The 14,334-nt window shown below is 34.1% G+C and overlaps 1 protein-coding gene across 1 annotated transcript in view; it reads left to right on the forward strand.

Moving 5' to 3' along the window:
- The window catches only part of LOC123868675, a 28,153-nt gene extending 14,921 nt beyond the window's left edge, over positions 1–13,232 (forward strand). The window contains exons 3-4 of the mRNA XM_045911228.1: positions 9,107–9,217; positions 12,016–13,232. Coding sequence (XP_045767184.1) covers positions 9,107–9,217; positions 12,016–12,248 — 344 coding nt within the window. The 3' untranslated portion in view covers positions 12,249–13,232. The remainder of the gene's footprint in view (positions 1–9,106; positions 9,218–12,015) is intronic.
- Positions 13,233–14,334: the final 1,102 nt, after the last annotated feature.

Raw genomic sequence — 14,334 nt, forward strand, 5'->3', positions numbered from 1 at the left:
GCCCAATCCCACATACCCCTTCCAAGTTAACCCGCTTCCATCTTAGACTGCATCATCACTTACTATCAGGAATCCGTTGTAAATCAAATGAAAATGTTGTGGAGCAACCATTAATATAGCGTGCAACAAAGTGTTTTACTCTATTTTAGTCTTAAAAGGTGAATAGGTTTAATTATATTTTTCAGATTTTAATAATTTTTTGTACGTAGTAAGTTAGTTAAGAAGTTTAGTGATATGATAGTGTTTATAGTTTAGTGTTATGATTATGATAGTGTTTTTAAATAGGTACATATCAAAGATTGCGGAAACGGCAAGTAGATTTTGATATTATGTATTTAAAAATTATTTGAAAACACACTTTTTATTTTGCGTGTAACCTACTTCTAAATAAGTTTAAATAAATATTTAAAAATAAATAATTATTTAACTTATAGCTAGGTATACATTCTTTACCTAATCAATAACGATCAATATTCTCTTTTAGGAATCTTCCAATCAAATGGAAATACGAAATCTTTACTTATAAAGTCACATGGACCTTATAAAATCTCCGATCATTTGCATACAGGTCAAGCTTGTTTTTATTATTGAAGATGTTCTTTACCTGCGACTACTATTATTAGCCTCAAAGATTTGTTGTTGATCTTTACTACTTATATAAATTATGTTACAAAGTCAGACATGATGCCCGTGATTTCATTCGCGTAGATATAGGTTTTTAAAATTCCCGCGAGAACTCTTTGATTTTCCGGAATAAAGGGTAGCCAATGTGTTCATTCAGGGTCCGGTACCTACTACCTATTCTCCGTTCCAAAATTTAGCAAAATTCCTTTAATCATTGTGGTGGGAAGGAGTACCTAACAAACATTCAAACTTTCATATAATTACAATATAACTAGCTGAAGTCCGTGGCTTCGTTCGCGCGGTTTTAGGTTTTTAAAAATCCCAAGGGAACTCTTCGATTTTCTGGGATCAAAGTAGCCTATATCGGTATACCTACGGGATGCAAACTTCAGTTTCTGTACCAAATATAATATGGTGCCCACATCTTCGTCCGTGTGGAATTAATTTTCAATTATGGAATTAATTTAAAAATCACTTGGGAATTTATTGATTTTCCGAGATAAAAACTAGCCTAATTCCATCTTTAGGATGGAAGCTATCTCGGTGCCCAATTTCCTGAAACTGTGTTAAACGAACGGCTTTGAAAATGTAGCAGACAGACAGATATAGACATATACACTTTCGCGTTTATAAAATTAGTATTATAAATACGTATATTTTAAGAGGATTAGGATTTCCGTCTACTATAATTTCAAGTCTGATGGAACCCTCATTGGCTGAAATTCGAAATAAGTAATATTATGAAAGTGAACTACCCAATATCTTGGTACATCTATTGCGAAAACTAGGTAACACATATTCTGAGGAGCTGGCGAGCAGAACCGGACTATAGTCCACAAACTAAATTTTATTGGACAACAAAAAAACTGAGACTACAAATTACAATTGCATTAACAGGGCTCTCTCCGTCACTTACTCCATACAATCGTAGTTCCAATTTCATTTGAATATTAAGCAACCAAAGTCCACGAAATTTTGCAGACATATTCTAGAAACTAATATCTGTGCCTTGTATTATTTGTATGGAGCGAGTGATGCAGAGACCCCTCTTAAGATCTTTAGTGTTGGACTAGTCCGGTTTTGTTGGAAAACACACTTTTTCATTTTTATCCCACTTCGAGCCTGTTTTCATAAATATGGAAAAAATGTGAAATAATAATATGGATCTACGAAACTGGATTAAAATAAAATGAAATAAATAAATAAAATCATTTTATTGCAGGTCAGGAAATCATATAAACATGGTCACTTATACTTAGTCAAAACGTAGATTAAAAATTTAGATACCTACTAGAATAAAAAGTGTTTGTGTTATAAGAGGATTAGTCTGATTCTCATAAATTATTTTTGCCAACCGCCAGCTCCTCATATTTTAATGTAACATTTCAATAAGGTTACTAGGGCAGGGCAACACAGCTTGTAACCTATCGCTATTAAGGATTATATTGTCATTTTATTAATTCTTAAATATGTATAACTAGAATATGATGTCCGTGACTTCGTCTGCGTGGATTTAGGTTTTTGAAAAATCGCGTAGGAACTCTTTGTTTTTCCAGGATAGAAAGTAGCCTATGCCCATGCCTGAGATGCAAGCTACCTCTGTAGCAAGTAGAAGATGCCCGCGACTTTTTGCAAATGGATTTAGGGTTTTGAAATCCCATGGGAATCCTTTGATTTTCCGGGACAAAAGGTAGCCTAACTCCGTCCCTGGGATACAAGTTATCGGTACAGATATCTCATTAAAATCGGATAAACAGATAGGCCTTGAAAATCTAGAAGACAGGCAAAGATAGACACACTTTCGCATTTATAATATTAGTATGGTTTGATGGGAGATTTGAAAAGTAAAATCTTAATCTAGTGATATTCAGTGAGTGTACCAAATAAATTATTTTGCAAACGCTACAACGTCTGTAACACGTCAAGGTTATAAACGTATGTAGGTACTACTATATTTGCGCAATGTAGATACTTATTATGTCTTTGTTTGTTTGTTTGTGACAAGTAGGTAATTTCCTTAAGAAACGTACCTTAAATAAAGAGACTTGCAGAGGTGAGCTGACGAAACTTAAAGCAAATGATCAAACGTGAATAAAGTTTGGTATTGGACGAAACTATTTAAAGATCCTACTCAAAGTTCAAAGGTTACACAGAGTAAACAATCAGGCCTATTTGTCGAGTTGCAAACTTGATCGTGAAGATATTATTTACTCAACTTCATTTGGTTCTTTTTGAATAATGTACTTATTAAAAAAGGGAATGAGGGATATAATTTCCAAAATTAATTCAAATTTTTACGAGACATACAGGAGATACAAAAATGTATAAGTAGGGCTTGAATAAAGGCCTAAAGAGAACTTTCCACGCTAATTGGTTACGCCAACGCACTTCGTCGGCATTTTCTCATTTATGTACTTATACCTACTAAAGTACGGAGTTACAGACTGCCAAATGTTTTGCATTGATATCTTAATATAAGTACAAATAATAATAGGTAGGTAAAGTGTGAAACATGGGTGTAAGGTCAACAAAAATGTAACTAGCGACAGTAAAGTGGTTAGGATTCAATGTATTCACTAAGTAAGGATTTATGAAAATTCAATTCCTATGGGGATAAAATAGGAGGTTAATTTTGTATAGTCCACAGGGACGAAGTCGCAGGCATAAGCTAGTAATATTGTAAGACGTGTGAAAGGTTTCATGTTTAAATGTTTGTTACTCAATCACGCCACAATGACCGAATCGATATGGGTGAAATCTGAAATGGAAATTTCTTCTTTGTTAAGTTAGGTTATCTATAAGCAATTTCCTTTGTTACTACAGCTATTTTTCCCGGACACTTCCCGTCAGATACATTTCAATTCTGTTATTTTTACCAACGCATTTTTTGACCATCTTTCTTTGGCAGATTAGTGTAGGTACCGTGGTAATCAACTTGGTTAACTCGAAAACCTACCTAGGTTACAAAAGGTAACTTCTTTCAATGTCAATGTTAATAAAAAGGTATAAATTATCATGTCACTGGTTTCGGTGCCTCATCTCAAATTATTACATAAACGTGGCGTATCTGACCTTGTTTTTGTCAGTCCTCGCTCACCTTACGGGTTGTCGACTCATTTTCATTTTGTATTTAACTTACCTACTGCTAATGTGTATAATATGCCAGTTGGAAATAAGATTTTTTAAGTATTTCTTTTATAAAGTTGTTTTTTAAGGTTCTTAAAACCCATTATCTATTCAAATAAAAAATATATAATGTTTTTATTTCTGATCGAATAATAAATTTCAAGACAAGTTTGATAACAAAAACTTAAAACCGATTGGCATTATTTTAATGACGAAATGAAGATACGTTAATAAAAATAATGACAGAGATTAATGAGTTTTATCTACACAATAGATGATGCCCGCGTTTTCGTCCGCTTGGATTTAGGTTTTTTTGATTTCTTTGATTTTCCGGGATAAAAGTAGTTTATGTCCGTCTCCAGGATGCTACTATCTCTGAGCAAGTAGATGGTGCCCGAAACTTCATCCATGCGCATTTTTATTTTTTAAGTCTTGTGGGAACTCTTTGTATTTCTGATGAACGTGGCCTATATCCTTTCCGCGATGTAAATTTAATCTCTGTCCCCGTAAGTATCTACTAAGTCCCATTATGGCATTTTTTTTTTTAATTGTAACAGCACACGAAATCGATTCATCGTAACATGCCTTCTCTACCTACATACTGTTTTCGTAATGATATGATTTGCAATCTCTTGCAACTTTCTGGTAGTAGGTAAGTAGATGATAGTAAGTATGGTCAATTATACACTCGCAATATTTTATCACAATTAGATTTTCCCTCAGTTTTTGCGAAAATAGAGCTTACAGTCTAGCAAGCAATATAGCAAGCTTTCATCGAGTTCCATATATTATTCCATCCAGAGTTTCCATTATATTTATTCCGATTTCGAACAAACTTCGCGAAATATGCAAGACTTGTAATAAGCTTCGGAACTGCAATAGTTGTATCTTAGTCCATCAGTATTAACTACATTATTGCGTAACCATCTAATACTTATGTATACCTACTCGTACTTATTATTTGTGCATTAGATATTTCTAAGTGAAAAACTCGGTGTGCAAGTCAGACTCGCGCACTGAGGGTTCCGTATTCAGGTAATTTTCCCGAAATTTTGCACAATAAATCAAAAACTATTACGCATAAAAATAAATAAAAATCTGTTTTAGAATGTACAGTTAAAGTACTTTCATATGATACCCCACTCGGTTTAGTTATCTTACTTTGAATATACCTACTAATTATCTATTTGTTCATTAACACTTTTTTTTTTGTGATGTAACCACAAATTCGCGGTTTTCAGATGTTTTCCTCCACTTGTGCTATAAGATCTACCTACTTGCCAAATTTTATGATTCTAGATCAAGTGGAAGTACCCTATAGCTTTTCTTGACAGACACGACAGACGGACAGACGGACCGACGGATAGACTGACAGACAACAAAGTGATCCTATAAGGGTTCCGTTTTTCCTTTTGAGGTACGGATCCCTGAAAAGTAAATATTGCATGATCCGCGCAACATCAAGAACAAACAAATAAACAGTTACGCTGTAACAATTTAGAATAGGTGTTTGAAGATATTAAATATTTTATCAGAGTAATTTGATATGTCAATCTACAGCCTAAAATATTATTAAGTAATTAACAATATTCAACGTTGCACTTTGCGACAACTATCTGCTTAAGTACACCTATACATAAAAGATATTATAGGCACCTATCATCACCTATCATACTGCTCAGCATGCTCTCTGAGACATTAGAAAACAAATTTTGAAATCACAGAAATATTATATTATATGTATTTTGTTAAAGTAGCTTGATAATTTCTATGATAAATCAATCTCAGCCTACCGCTGAATATATTACTAGTATTATCCGTTGCCACGTTGCACTCTGCGACCTTTTACTGTAAACTAAGATTTACATAGAACATGTTATATCATGATGCTTAGCGTGCTCTCTGAGTCAATGAAAAAAAGTAATAAATGGGCAATGGCATAATCTAGTAACACTACAGCCGAGTAATCCATTACTGACTTAGGTCAACATTCACAAACAAAATTAATCGAAATCACACACTGTTGCAATTTGGAACTAGGTCACATAACTCTCGTAAATAATTTGTTTCATTTACTTAATTATTATTAGTCTTAGTTATAAAATATAAGCATTGCAATAAAAAATTTGAACCTATTTTAAATATAATTTTACGGGTATAAAGCAGTACAGTACGCATTGCTAATAATAAAAAATATATAATTCGCAAGAGACAGCTGTTGACCTAGCCTACAGTGTGTGCACACTTAAAATACTTATTATAAATAGGTAATCCCTCGTTAATCAGACTTGTATTTCGCACTAAGAGTTATTTAACCCATACTTATAATCTATATTTAAAGTAATAAATAATTATGATGGCAAAATTGTATCTGTCTGTCTACTAGCTTTTCACAGCCCATCTGTGTATCAAAATTTGACCGTCTGGTACAGAGAAAGCTTGCGTTCCAGAGACGGACATAGACCACTTTTGTCCCGGAAAACCGGAGTTTCTAAAGATTTAAAAAACCTCAATCCACGTGTAGGAATTAGCGGGCATCATTTATTTGGTACAAAGATAGCTTGCATCCTGGAAACGGATATGTATAGGCTACTTTTTAACATTATATAAAAGTATTTTAAATCAATCAAAACTTAAATCAAAATATAATAGCAGTTGCTGTTTAACCTGTGATAGACTGATATCTTTGGAACCTTGCAAAATATTATGATGATGAATGTATTTGATGACTGATGATAAACTTGTATGGTTTCTGAATACTGTGTACTTTCAATTCGCAACAGGATTTATGTCATTGGGCGAGCTCGACTAAACACAATCGGTTGTTAGTAAGCAAGGGTCAAAGGTGGTAGAATTGCTGCAGGCTAGCTGTGAGTGTCAAAACATCAACTTCTACTATTGTTTCTCGATCGAGTGAGTTTTGTAGCTGTTATTTTATTTACCAATATTGTGTGTATATTTTTCTTAAGCCTGGTTATTTTAATAATTAATCAATATACCTACCTACAATTCAACCGATTTTATCATTTCAGTGATATATCTAATGATTCCAGTGATTCCCACAACAAGCAAAACTAATTATAATTTTATGCTTCGATTTAGGCTTATTAAACCGCTTACGAACGTCAGATTAGCGTGGTATAATGCACACAAGAAATAAAACTAATCTACAGTTAGTATAGTACTTAGCAAAGAAAACATTAAAAAAAAAATAACAACTGAAGATATAATCAATAAAATTAAATAGGTACTTAAGTATAGTCATAAAGAAAAAACAATATAAGAACGAGATAAAGATTTAATTAAAGAGAAAAAAAAATTAATGATATCTATTGCGCCTTAGTTTTATAGTAAAAATATCATCATAGTTATAAAATAACTAAATATTATTTAATAGGTACCCAAGTATAGCATTTGTATCCTATCCGTTAAACTTAAAATAGACATCGATAGCTACAGAATCGAAAACCGATCGTAATCCGTTTGACCGGTGAAAGTGGTTCTGTAGCAAACTTTCATTATCGTCGAGATAACCGGTGTGCTATTATGCGCGTCCGGAGAGACGGACAATTATTTAAGTCAAAGTCTCTTAATAGAAGAAATTATTTTCTTCCTGCATTTTCCTTATTGCAGATTACCTACTTTGCAAATAAATATAAATAGAGCTTCATTTTAAGATACGCAAAAAATTTAAATTTAAAATATTTAATTTAAATAATTATAATATACTCAGTAAAATATCCAAACATGTGAAAAGTAAAACGTTTAACTTTTTAACGTAAAAAGTTTATTTTTATATAAAAAAAATTGAAAGACTTATGAGACACTAGCTGATGCCCGCGACTTCGTTCGCGTGGATGTAGTTTTTTAAAAATCCCGTGGGAACTCTTTAATTTTCCGGGATAAAAAGTAGCCTATGTACTAATCCAGAGTATAATCTATCTCCATTCTAAATTTCAGCCAAATCCGTCCAGTAGTTTTTGCGTGAAGGAGTAAGAAACATACACACACACACACACACACACACACACACACACACACACACACACACACACACACACACACACACACACACACACACACACACACACACACACACACACACACACACACACACACATACAAACTTTCGCTTTTATAATATTAGTGTGATTAACTTATACTCGTACTTTCATACAAAAGACATCAACGCGCTCATCATTTGTGAAGTGAAAACTTTGGACGCGTTGGGCGATTTTGGGATGGGTGAAAACTTCAAGGTCGCGTCACCGACATGCTAATGATAATAGTGCTCGGAGTGCCAATAGACGTGAAAATTAAAGTATTATTACTGGGGTTTTTAATCTACGAATAATTATGAAATTAAAATTTTCACACTTACTATTGATTTGAAAATCCAAAAAAAAAACTTTATTGTTTCACAGCTTTACTTTTTTGGCAGTCCCCATCTATGGTCCCCACTGACTTTTTTTTTATAATTCTTTACTATTTTTTATAGTTGGATGTTGGGCTTTTTTACTCCGCATCTAATAATGTAATTGGGTAGTTAAATAAAGATGTTCATAACAATCACATGCCAATTATTCAAATTATTACGTGACGAAGGTTACAATGAGGTAAATATCCTATTCGTCGTGAGGTCGTACCATTTAGAATATATGCTAAGTGGCATAAATTTAATCATAAACTACAAGTGACATAATTTTGTTTATTTCCGTTTTATAAAATAAAGCGGAAAACCACGAAAAGAGAAGCAGCAAAAGCAGTTTTTATGAGATTTTTCTTAATGATATTTTTATTTATTTACTCGCTGACACTCGTGACTTTGTTCGCGTGGATATAGATATTTTAAAAATCCCGTGGGAACTCTTTGATTTTTCGAGATAAAAAGTAGCCTATGTGTTAATCCAGTGTATAGTAATAATCTATCGCCATTTCTAATTTCAGTCATATCCGTCGAGTAGTTTTTGGGTGCAAGAGTAACAAACACTCACAAACACACACACTTACACACATGGAACACATGTAGTTGCAAAGCAAATAGCTTAATAGAAATGATTTGCTTCCTCGTTTCTAAACGCCCTTCCAGCATCAGTTTTCCCTTCCGCTTTTAATATGGGTACCTTCCAGTCAATAGTGAATAGGATCTGATTGCAGCCAAGCGCTAGTAAAAAAAAAACGCACACACACACACACACACACACACACACACACACACACACATACACATATACACAAACATACACATACATACAAATTTTGGCCCTTCTATTAATATTAGTGTAATATTCTTAGTAGGTTATTATACTGAAAATAAAGACGAATATTTACTAAAAATAAAAAATTAACTTTTCAGGTAAACCGGGCACAGACTACCCAATACTAGGAGCGGTTCCATACACCAACTTCTATTGTGATGAGCAGCCTTATCCGGGCTTCTTTGCTGACATGGAGACCCGTTGCCAAGGTAATAATAATATAGTAATGATGATTATTTAAGTTATTTATACTAACAGTTAGTTACCGACCTTTACTTGAATAGAGCCCAGAACTAAAAAAAGTATACACTAGTTTTTATTCATGGCTGCGCACTCATTTTGACTCTATTGCACCGATTTTGTTTTAATTTAAAAAAATCCTTTATCGTTAAAGCAAGTGATATCAGATATATGTGCGTGCCGGGAACGAATCCGCGACCTCTGGTTAGGAGGCGGACGTCTTAACCATTAGGCTCACACTCACTCATTAGGCTTATTATTATTTATCACAGCTCCAATAAATCAATGATTGATTAATATTAACGTTAACAAACAAAAGCTAATGATATTCGAGTTTCGATGAGAAATTTATCTAGGTCAGATCATTAAAAAAAATACCGAATAACCTTGACATAATATTATTTAGTAACGATGCAGATTATATTTCACGATTTATTATTATAAACATACATATTAAATTGAAATACGCTGGGAATTTTAGTTTTTGAAATATGGAGAGGGCACTTCAAAGCACCGCGTGGGTACGTACGTACTCTACCTATATTAAAATCACTACCTGCTCGAAGTGCCATACAAATTATAATTATAAACCGCAAATACAACAAAATTAATGCGAAGAATTAACACAAAGGCTAGACATGCTGAAAAAATTAAATGTAGTTATATTTACACTACAAAATATTATTGTATTCGTTTCTACGAAAAACTTGGAGCTACCTTCGTAGATTGACTGAAAAAAGTGATTTTTAAAAAATCTTTTCTATACGTGATTGAAATGAATAATTTTTTTCGTGGTATGGTGCATGATTACAAATGCATACAAAGTACTGGTACGTGCAAATATGTATAAAATGCAACTTTTCTAATTTTCTCGTGGCGCAGCTTTTCAGGCTAGATAATATACTCTATCTACTTATTTATTGGTGAAAACGTGGTGGTGGTTTTTCAGTTTTGAGGTTAAAGTTTTTCAAAAAGTCAGATACGATGTAGGTATGCTATATTGTGTTAATTATTTTATTAACCTTGTTTAGAGGAATATTTTTTCACTGCACGTATTTTTAATTGCAAGGTAGCTCTACTCCCACTATAGTAAGATAATTTATCATGTCAAGTCGTGATCCATTGGGAAGCTTAATGTGAACCATTTTTGGTACATGACCTTGTTCTGAAACGATTAGGATGTAAAATGACCTTATGCCTTTTAGCTCGTGAGGTCAAGTATGATCGCGAAGAATCGCGGAAGCGAGCGTATCATAAATCATAGTGTATCGTAAAATGTTAGATCGGGCGTGAGATCCTCTTAAAATAAAATAGATTTTTCTGAATCTGTAATAATCGTTTGATGCCTCCAGAGAATTTATGACTGGTCAAATGCCGGTTGGGCACCGATGTCTTTCTAAAGAGACCTCGGAGCCTCCCAATTTGTGCCGAGAGTGGCCACAAGGGTGTTTTTGTAGGTAAAAAAACTTCAGTGATAAAGATTTTCTACTTCAAAGTACGTTCTACTTAACAAAATTTTTTCAGCTAAGCATTTACTGAATTGGTAGGTATGAAAGACTTGGTAGGTAGGTATTAAAATGTCTAAGTTTGCAGAGTAGTTTTCACGAAATAAATTGTAAAATAAAATAATATGAGTACATAATAGCAATTATTATAACTTATAATGTAGTTTCCCGCGGCAATTTAGATGCATTAGGTAAAATAAATAAAATAATTTAGTGCTACACGAAGTGGATATTTAAGAATATGATTTTTTAAATGTGACCATATGACATTTCCAAATTGGTCTTGTGTTTGGATACATAATTATCATAAAAATGTTTTTGATTATTATAATTCTGAAAGTCATTAGTATTATTAATAGTAATTTTATTGATAGCGGCTATTATAAAAACACGAGGAAGCGTCAGGAGATTCAAGAACTAGCAATATTGCAAAACAGGTCTAAAGTTTAAGAGGCAGAGATGAGACGTAATATTTTATGTTTCTTATAGTTAGAAGCATATTTTATCGCAACTTTATAAACGGTTAGAATTTCGTAATAGACTCACTATGTCGTTTAAATAATTTACACTACATACATCCGTAACTGGTATGATTTAGAAAGATCGTCTCCGGTAATTTTCAACATTCCTGAAATATATGACAAATAAGCAGCTATGTGTTATGTTGCATGTGCTTCTTAGTTCTTATTCATATAGAATATCATAAAGATAATAGAGTTTTTTTAAGGTATCGAAATATGTAGATACTGTAATACTTACTGACGTACTTGCGATTTCTGAGACTTTCAGAGTCAAGTTGAGACGGTCGCCAAGTTCAAAGAAGCCCTCCAGTGAGCCCTTATTATTTTTGGTACGGTACAAATGCCGGGCGATAAAAGCTTCGTAGGTTTTATCAATTATGCATCAATTGCATTTAATGAAATTTAGGGCCGAACTTATGAAAGGTTTATTGTTTTAAATGTATTAAACGCACCTCTAACATTTGTTAATTGCGTTTTAAGCAATATGAGGTATATATATTACCCACTTGCTTTGATGGCGAAGGACAACATCGTGAGAAAATGTAAAAGTCAGAGAGTTCTCCATAATGTTCTCAAAGGTGTGTGAAATCTGCCAATCCGCACTCGCCCAGCGCGGGCGTGGTGAAGTTTGGTATAAAACCTTTTCATTCTGAAAGGGCAACCGTTTTAAATAAATAGTTAGCCATAGTTATGATGATACTTTTACCGCAAAACTAATGTATACTTATATATGATTTCCAGCATGGCACTACTGCGATATAGATGGTCGCCAAGCTTCCTTCCTGTGCCCCAACGGCACGATATTCTCCCAGGGAGTGGCGTCCTGCGACTGGTGGTTCAACGTGCGCTGCGCGTTGTCGCCCGCGCTCTACCCTCTGAACGCGCGGCTGTACCGGTGGAGGAGGAAGAAGCAAAGCAGACCACAACCGCACAGGGTCATAGATAAGAAACTGGTTGATGAAATATTTTTGTAAAATTCTCCTCGAGGGATCTTTTTCTCGATTCTTGTCTTGTTAAAATCTGAATACTTATTAAGGTGCATCCAAACAAGGTGAATTCACGATTTAACTGCGTACTTGGAGAGACCGTGGAAAATCAGGCGTTGATTTTTTCATATAAAAATCACTAGTTTGCGACTATACAGCGTGTTATTTCTCAAACAAGATATTTGGGCAAAACAGGTTGTAGTCGCAAACAGGCGAAATGTATTCCAAAATTATCCATGCTCAGGAAAGATAGAAGTGCTGGATTATAAACAATTACTATCCTGCATCTCCTACGGTTTCCAGGGAAATATTGTTATAAATGGAAATCCATCCAGACTTCAAGCCGCAAAAACTTATAAAATAAAACTTTTGAAGGGAGTATTGCAGAGCAGATTCAATAACTTAGTGATGGGATAGGAAATGAAGAAAATGATAGTAGATTCTGGGAACTCTTTATCTTTCCGGGTTAACAAATTACGGGAACTTTTTGGTTTTCCGAGATAAAATGTAGCCTATGTCCGGGCTGTAAGCTAACTCTGAACCAAATTTCATCAAAATCGGTTAAACTGTTAGGCCGGGAAAAGCTAGCAGACAGACGGATACATTTCGCGTTATAATATTAGTATGGAAGTATGGATATAGCGAGTTTTTCAAAACTTATGCACTATACGTGAATCCGATCCGTAAATCTGTCTTTGAATGGAACGGTCAAGTTGTGAAGTTTGCCACTCCATACAAGATTTACGGCAAGCGCCATATTTCACGCGGTTTACTTTAAATTATACACACTATTGTGTCCTGAAGTCATGAATTTTGATTTAGGTTGATACTCTTCTATGAGCCATAATATAATGTATATTGTTGTTGTTAAGACAGTCAATATTATGTTTTTTTTTGTAAATATAAAAGAAATACTTGTTTAGAGTTAGAATAGCAATTGTATGTTAACTAATAAAGTGATGCGAAATAATGAACCTACAGCTTTTCATTCTGGTCTATGTTATCATTCTATCGAATTTGGCAGAATTTGGCAACTGATTTTTTAGCTACTTCCACGTATCCGATTGAGTTGACACTACACTGACAATAGATGCCATTAAGCTTCTCTGATGATGGAGGTGAGATGTTGGTTTTGAAATATTTATTATATCTTGTTATAGTGGCAATAAAAATACACCTTCAGTGAAAATTTCAATTCTCTACCTATTACGGTTCATTAGATATAGCCCGCTGACAGACAGACGGATGGACGGACGGACATCGCAGGCTTAGTAATTCCGTTTGTAGTCCGTAGAAGCGTAGTAGGGTCCCATTGGCACCCTACTACACGGATACGGATTCCTAAAAATACAATGCCAAGAGTCTGATGATGGATTTGGATGGTGGCAACGGAAACGCTATACTGAAATATGGCAGGATAATCGAGTTTGAATTTATCCGTGTTTGCCTGTGGTCCCTCCCGTAGTCCCTGAAGGTATTTTTTTACCCGTGGTCCCTCCGAGAAATAGGTACAATGCTGCCGAATTAAAATGGGATTCCCTCCCGTAGTTCCTGGAAGGTACCGTCCGCGTCCCTCCGATGTAAAGTTGCATGCCAACCTTATGTTGTGATAAAAAAAAATACTACCTTTTAGATTACAACCATATACAACAACGCTTAGAGTAGGCTTTATCTAGGCAAATCACAAATGAAATATTGAGCAAGGCCGTTAGTCAATAGTGATGAGAGGAGCACGATTTCCCTATATGGTTTCGTTTTGCGGCGAATGATCACTAATAAATACACACAGAATGGTGGTCTGTGTAAATACATCTCATAGTGTCATAATCTCTTAGATCTTAGATATATATGTATAAACATGCAAATCTTTGTTTCTATGTAAATACGGTATACAGTTGGATTCGTGAAAAATTGGTAGCTATAAAAATAAAATCAAGAGAATAGTCTTCTCTTGATTTTATTTTAAGACATGTAAGTTATAAGAGTAGTGTCCTCTCGACTTTATTTCGGCCACTGCGGTCAGTCACCACAGAGATTATTATTATCCACCTGGTATTAGGTAGGTATAGTGCAC

The sequence above is a fragment of the Maniola jurtina genome, chromosome 10, assembly GCF_905333055.1.
Source record: "Maniola jurtina chromosome 10, ilManJurt1.1, whole genome shotgun sequence".
NCBI classification, from domain to species: Eukaryota; Metazoa; Arthropoda; class Insecta; order Lepidoptera; family Nymphalidae; genus Maniola; species Maniola jurtina.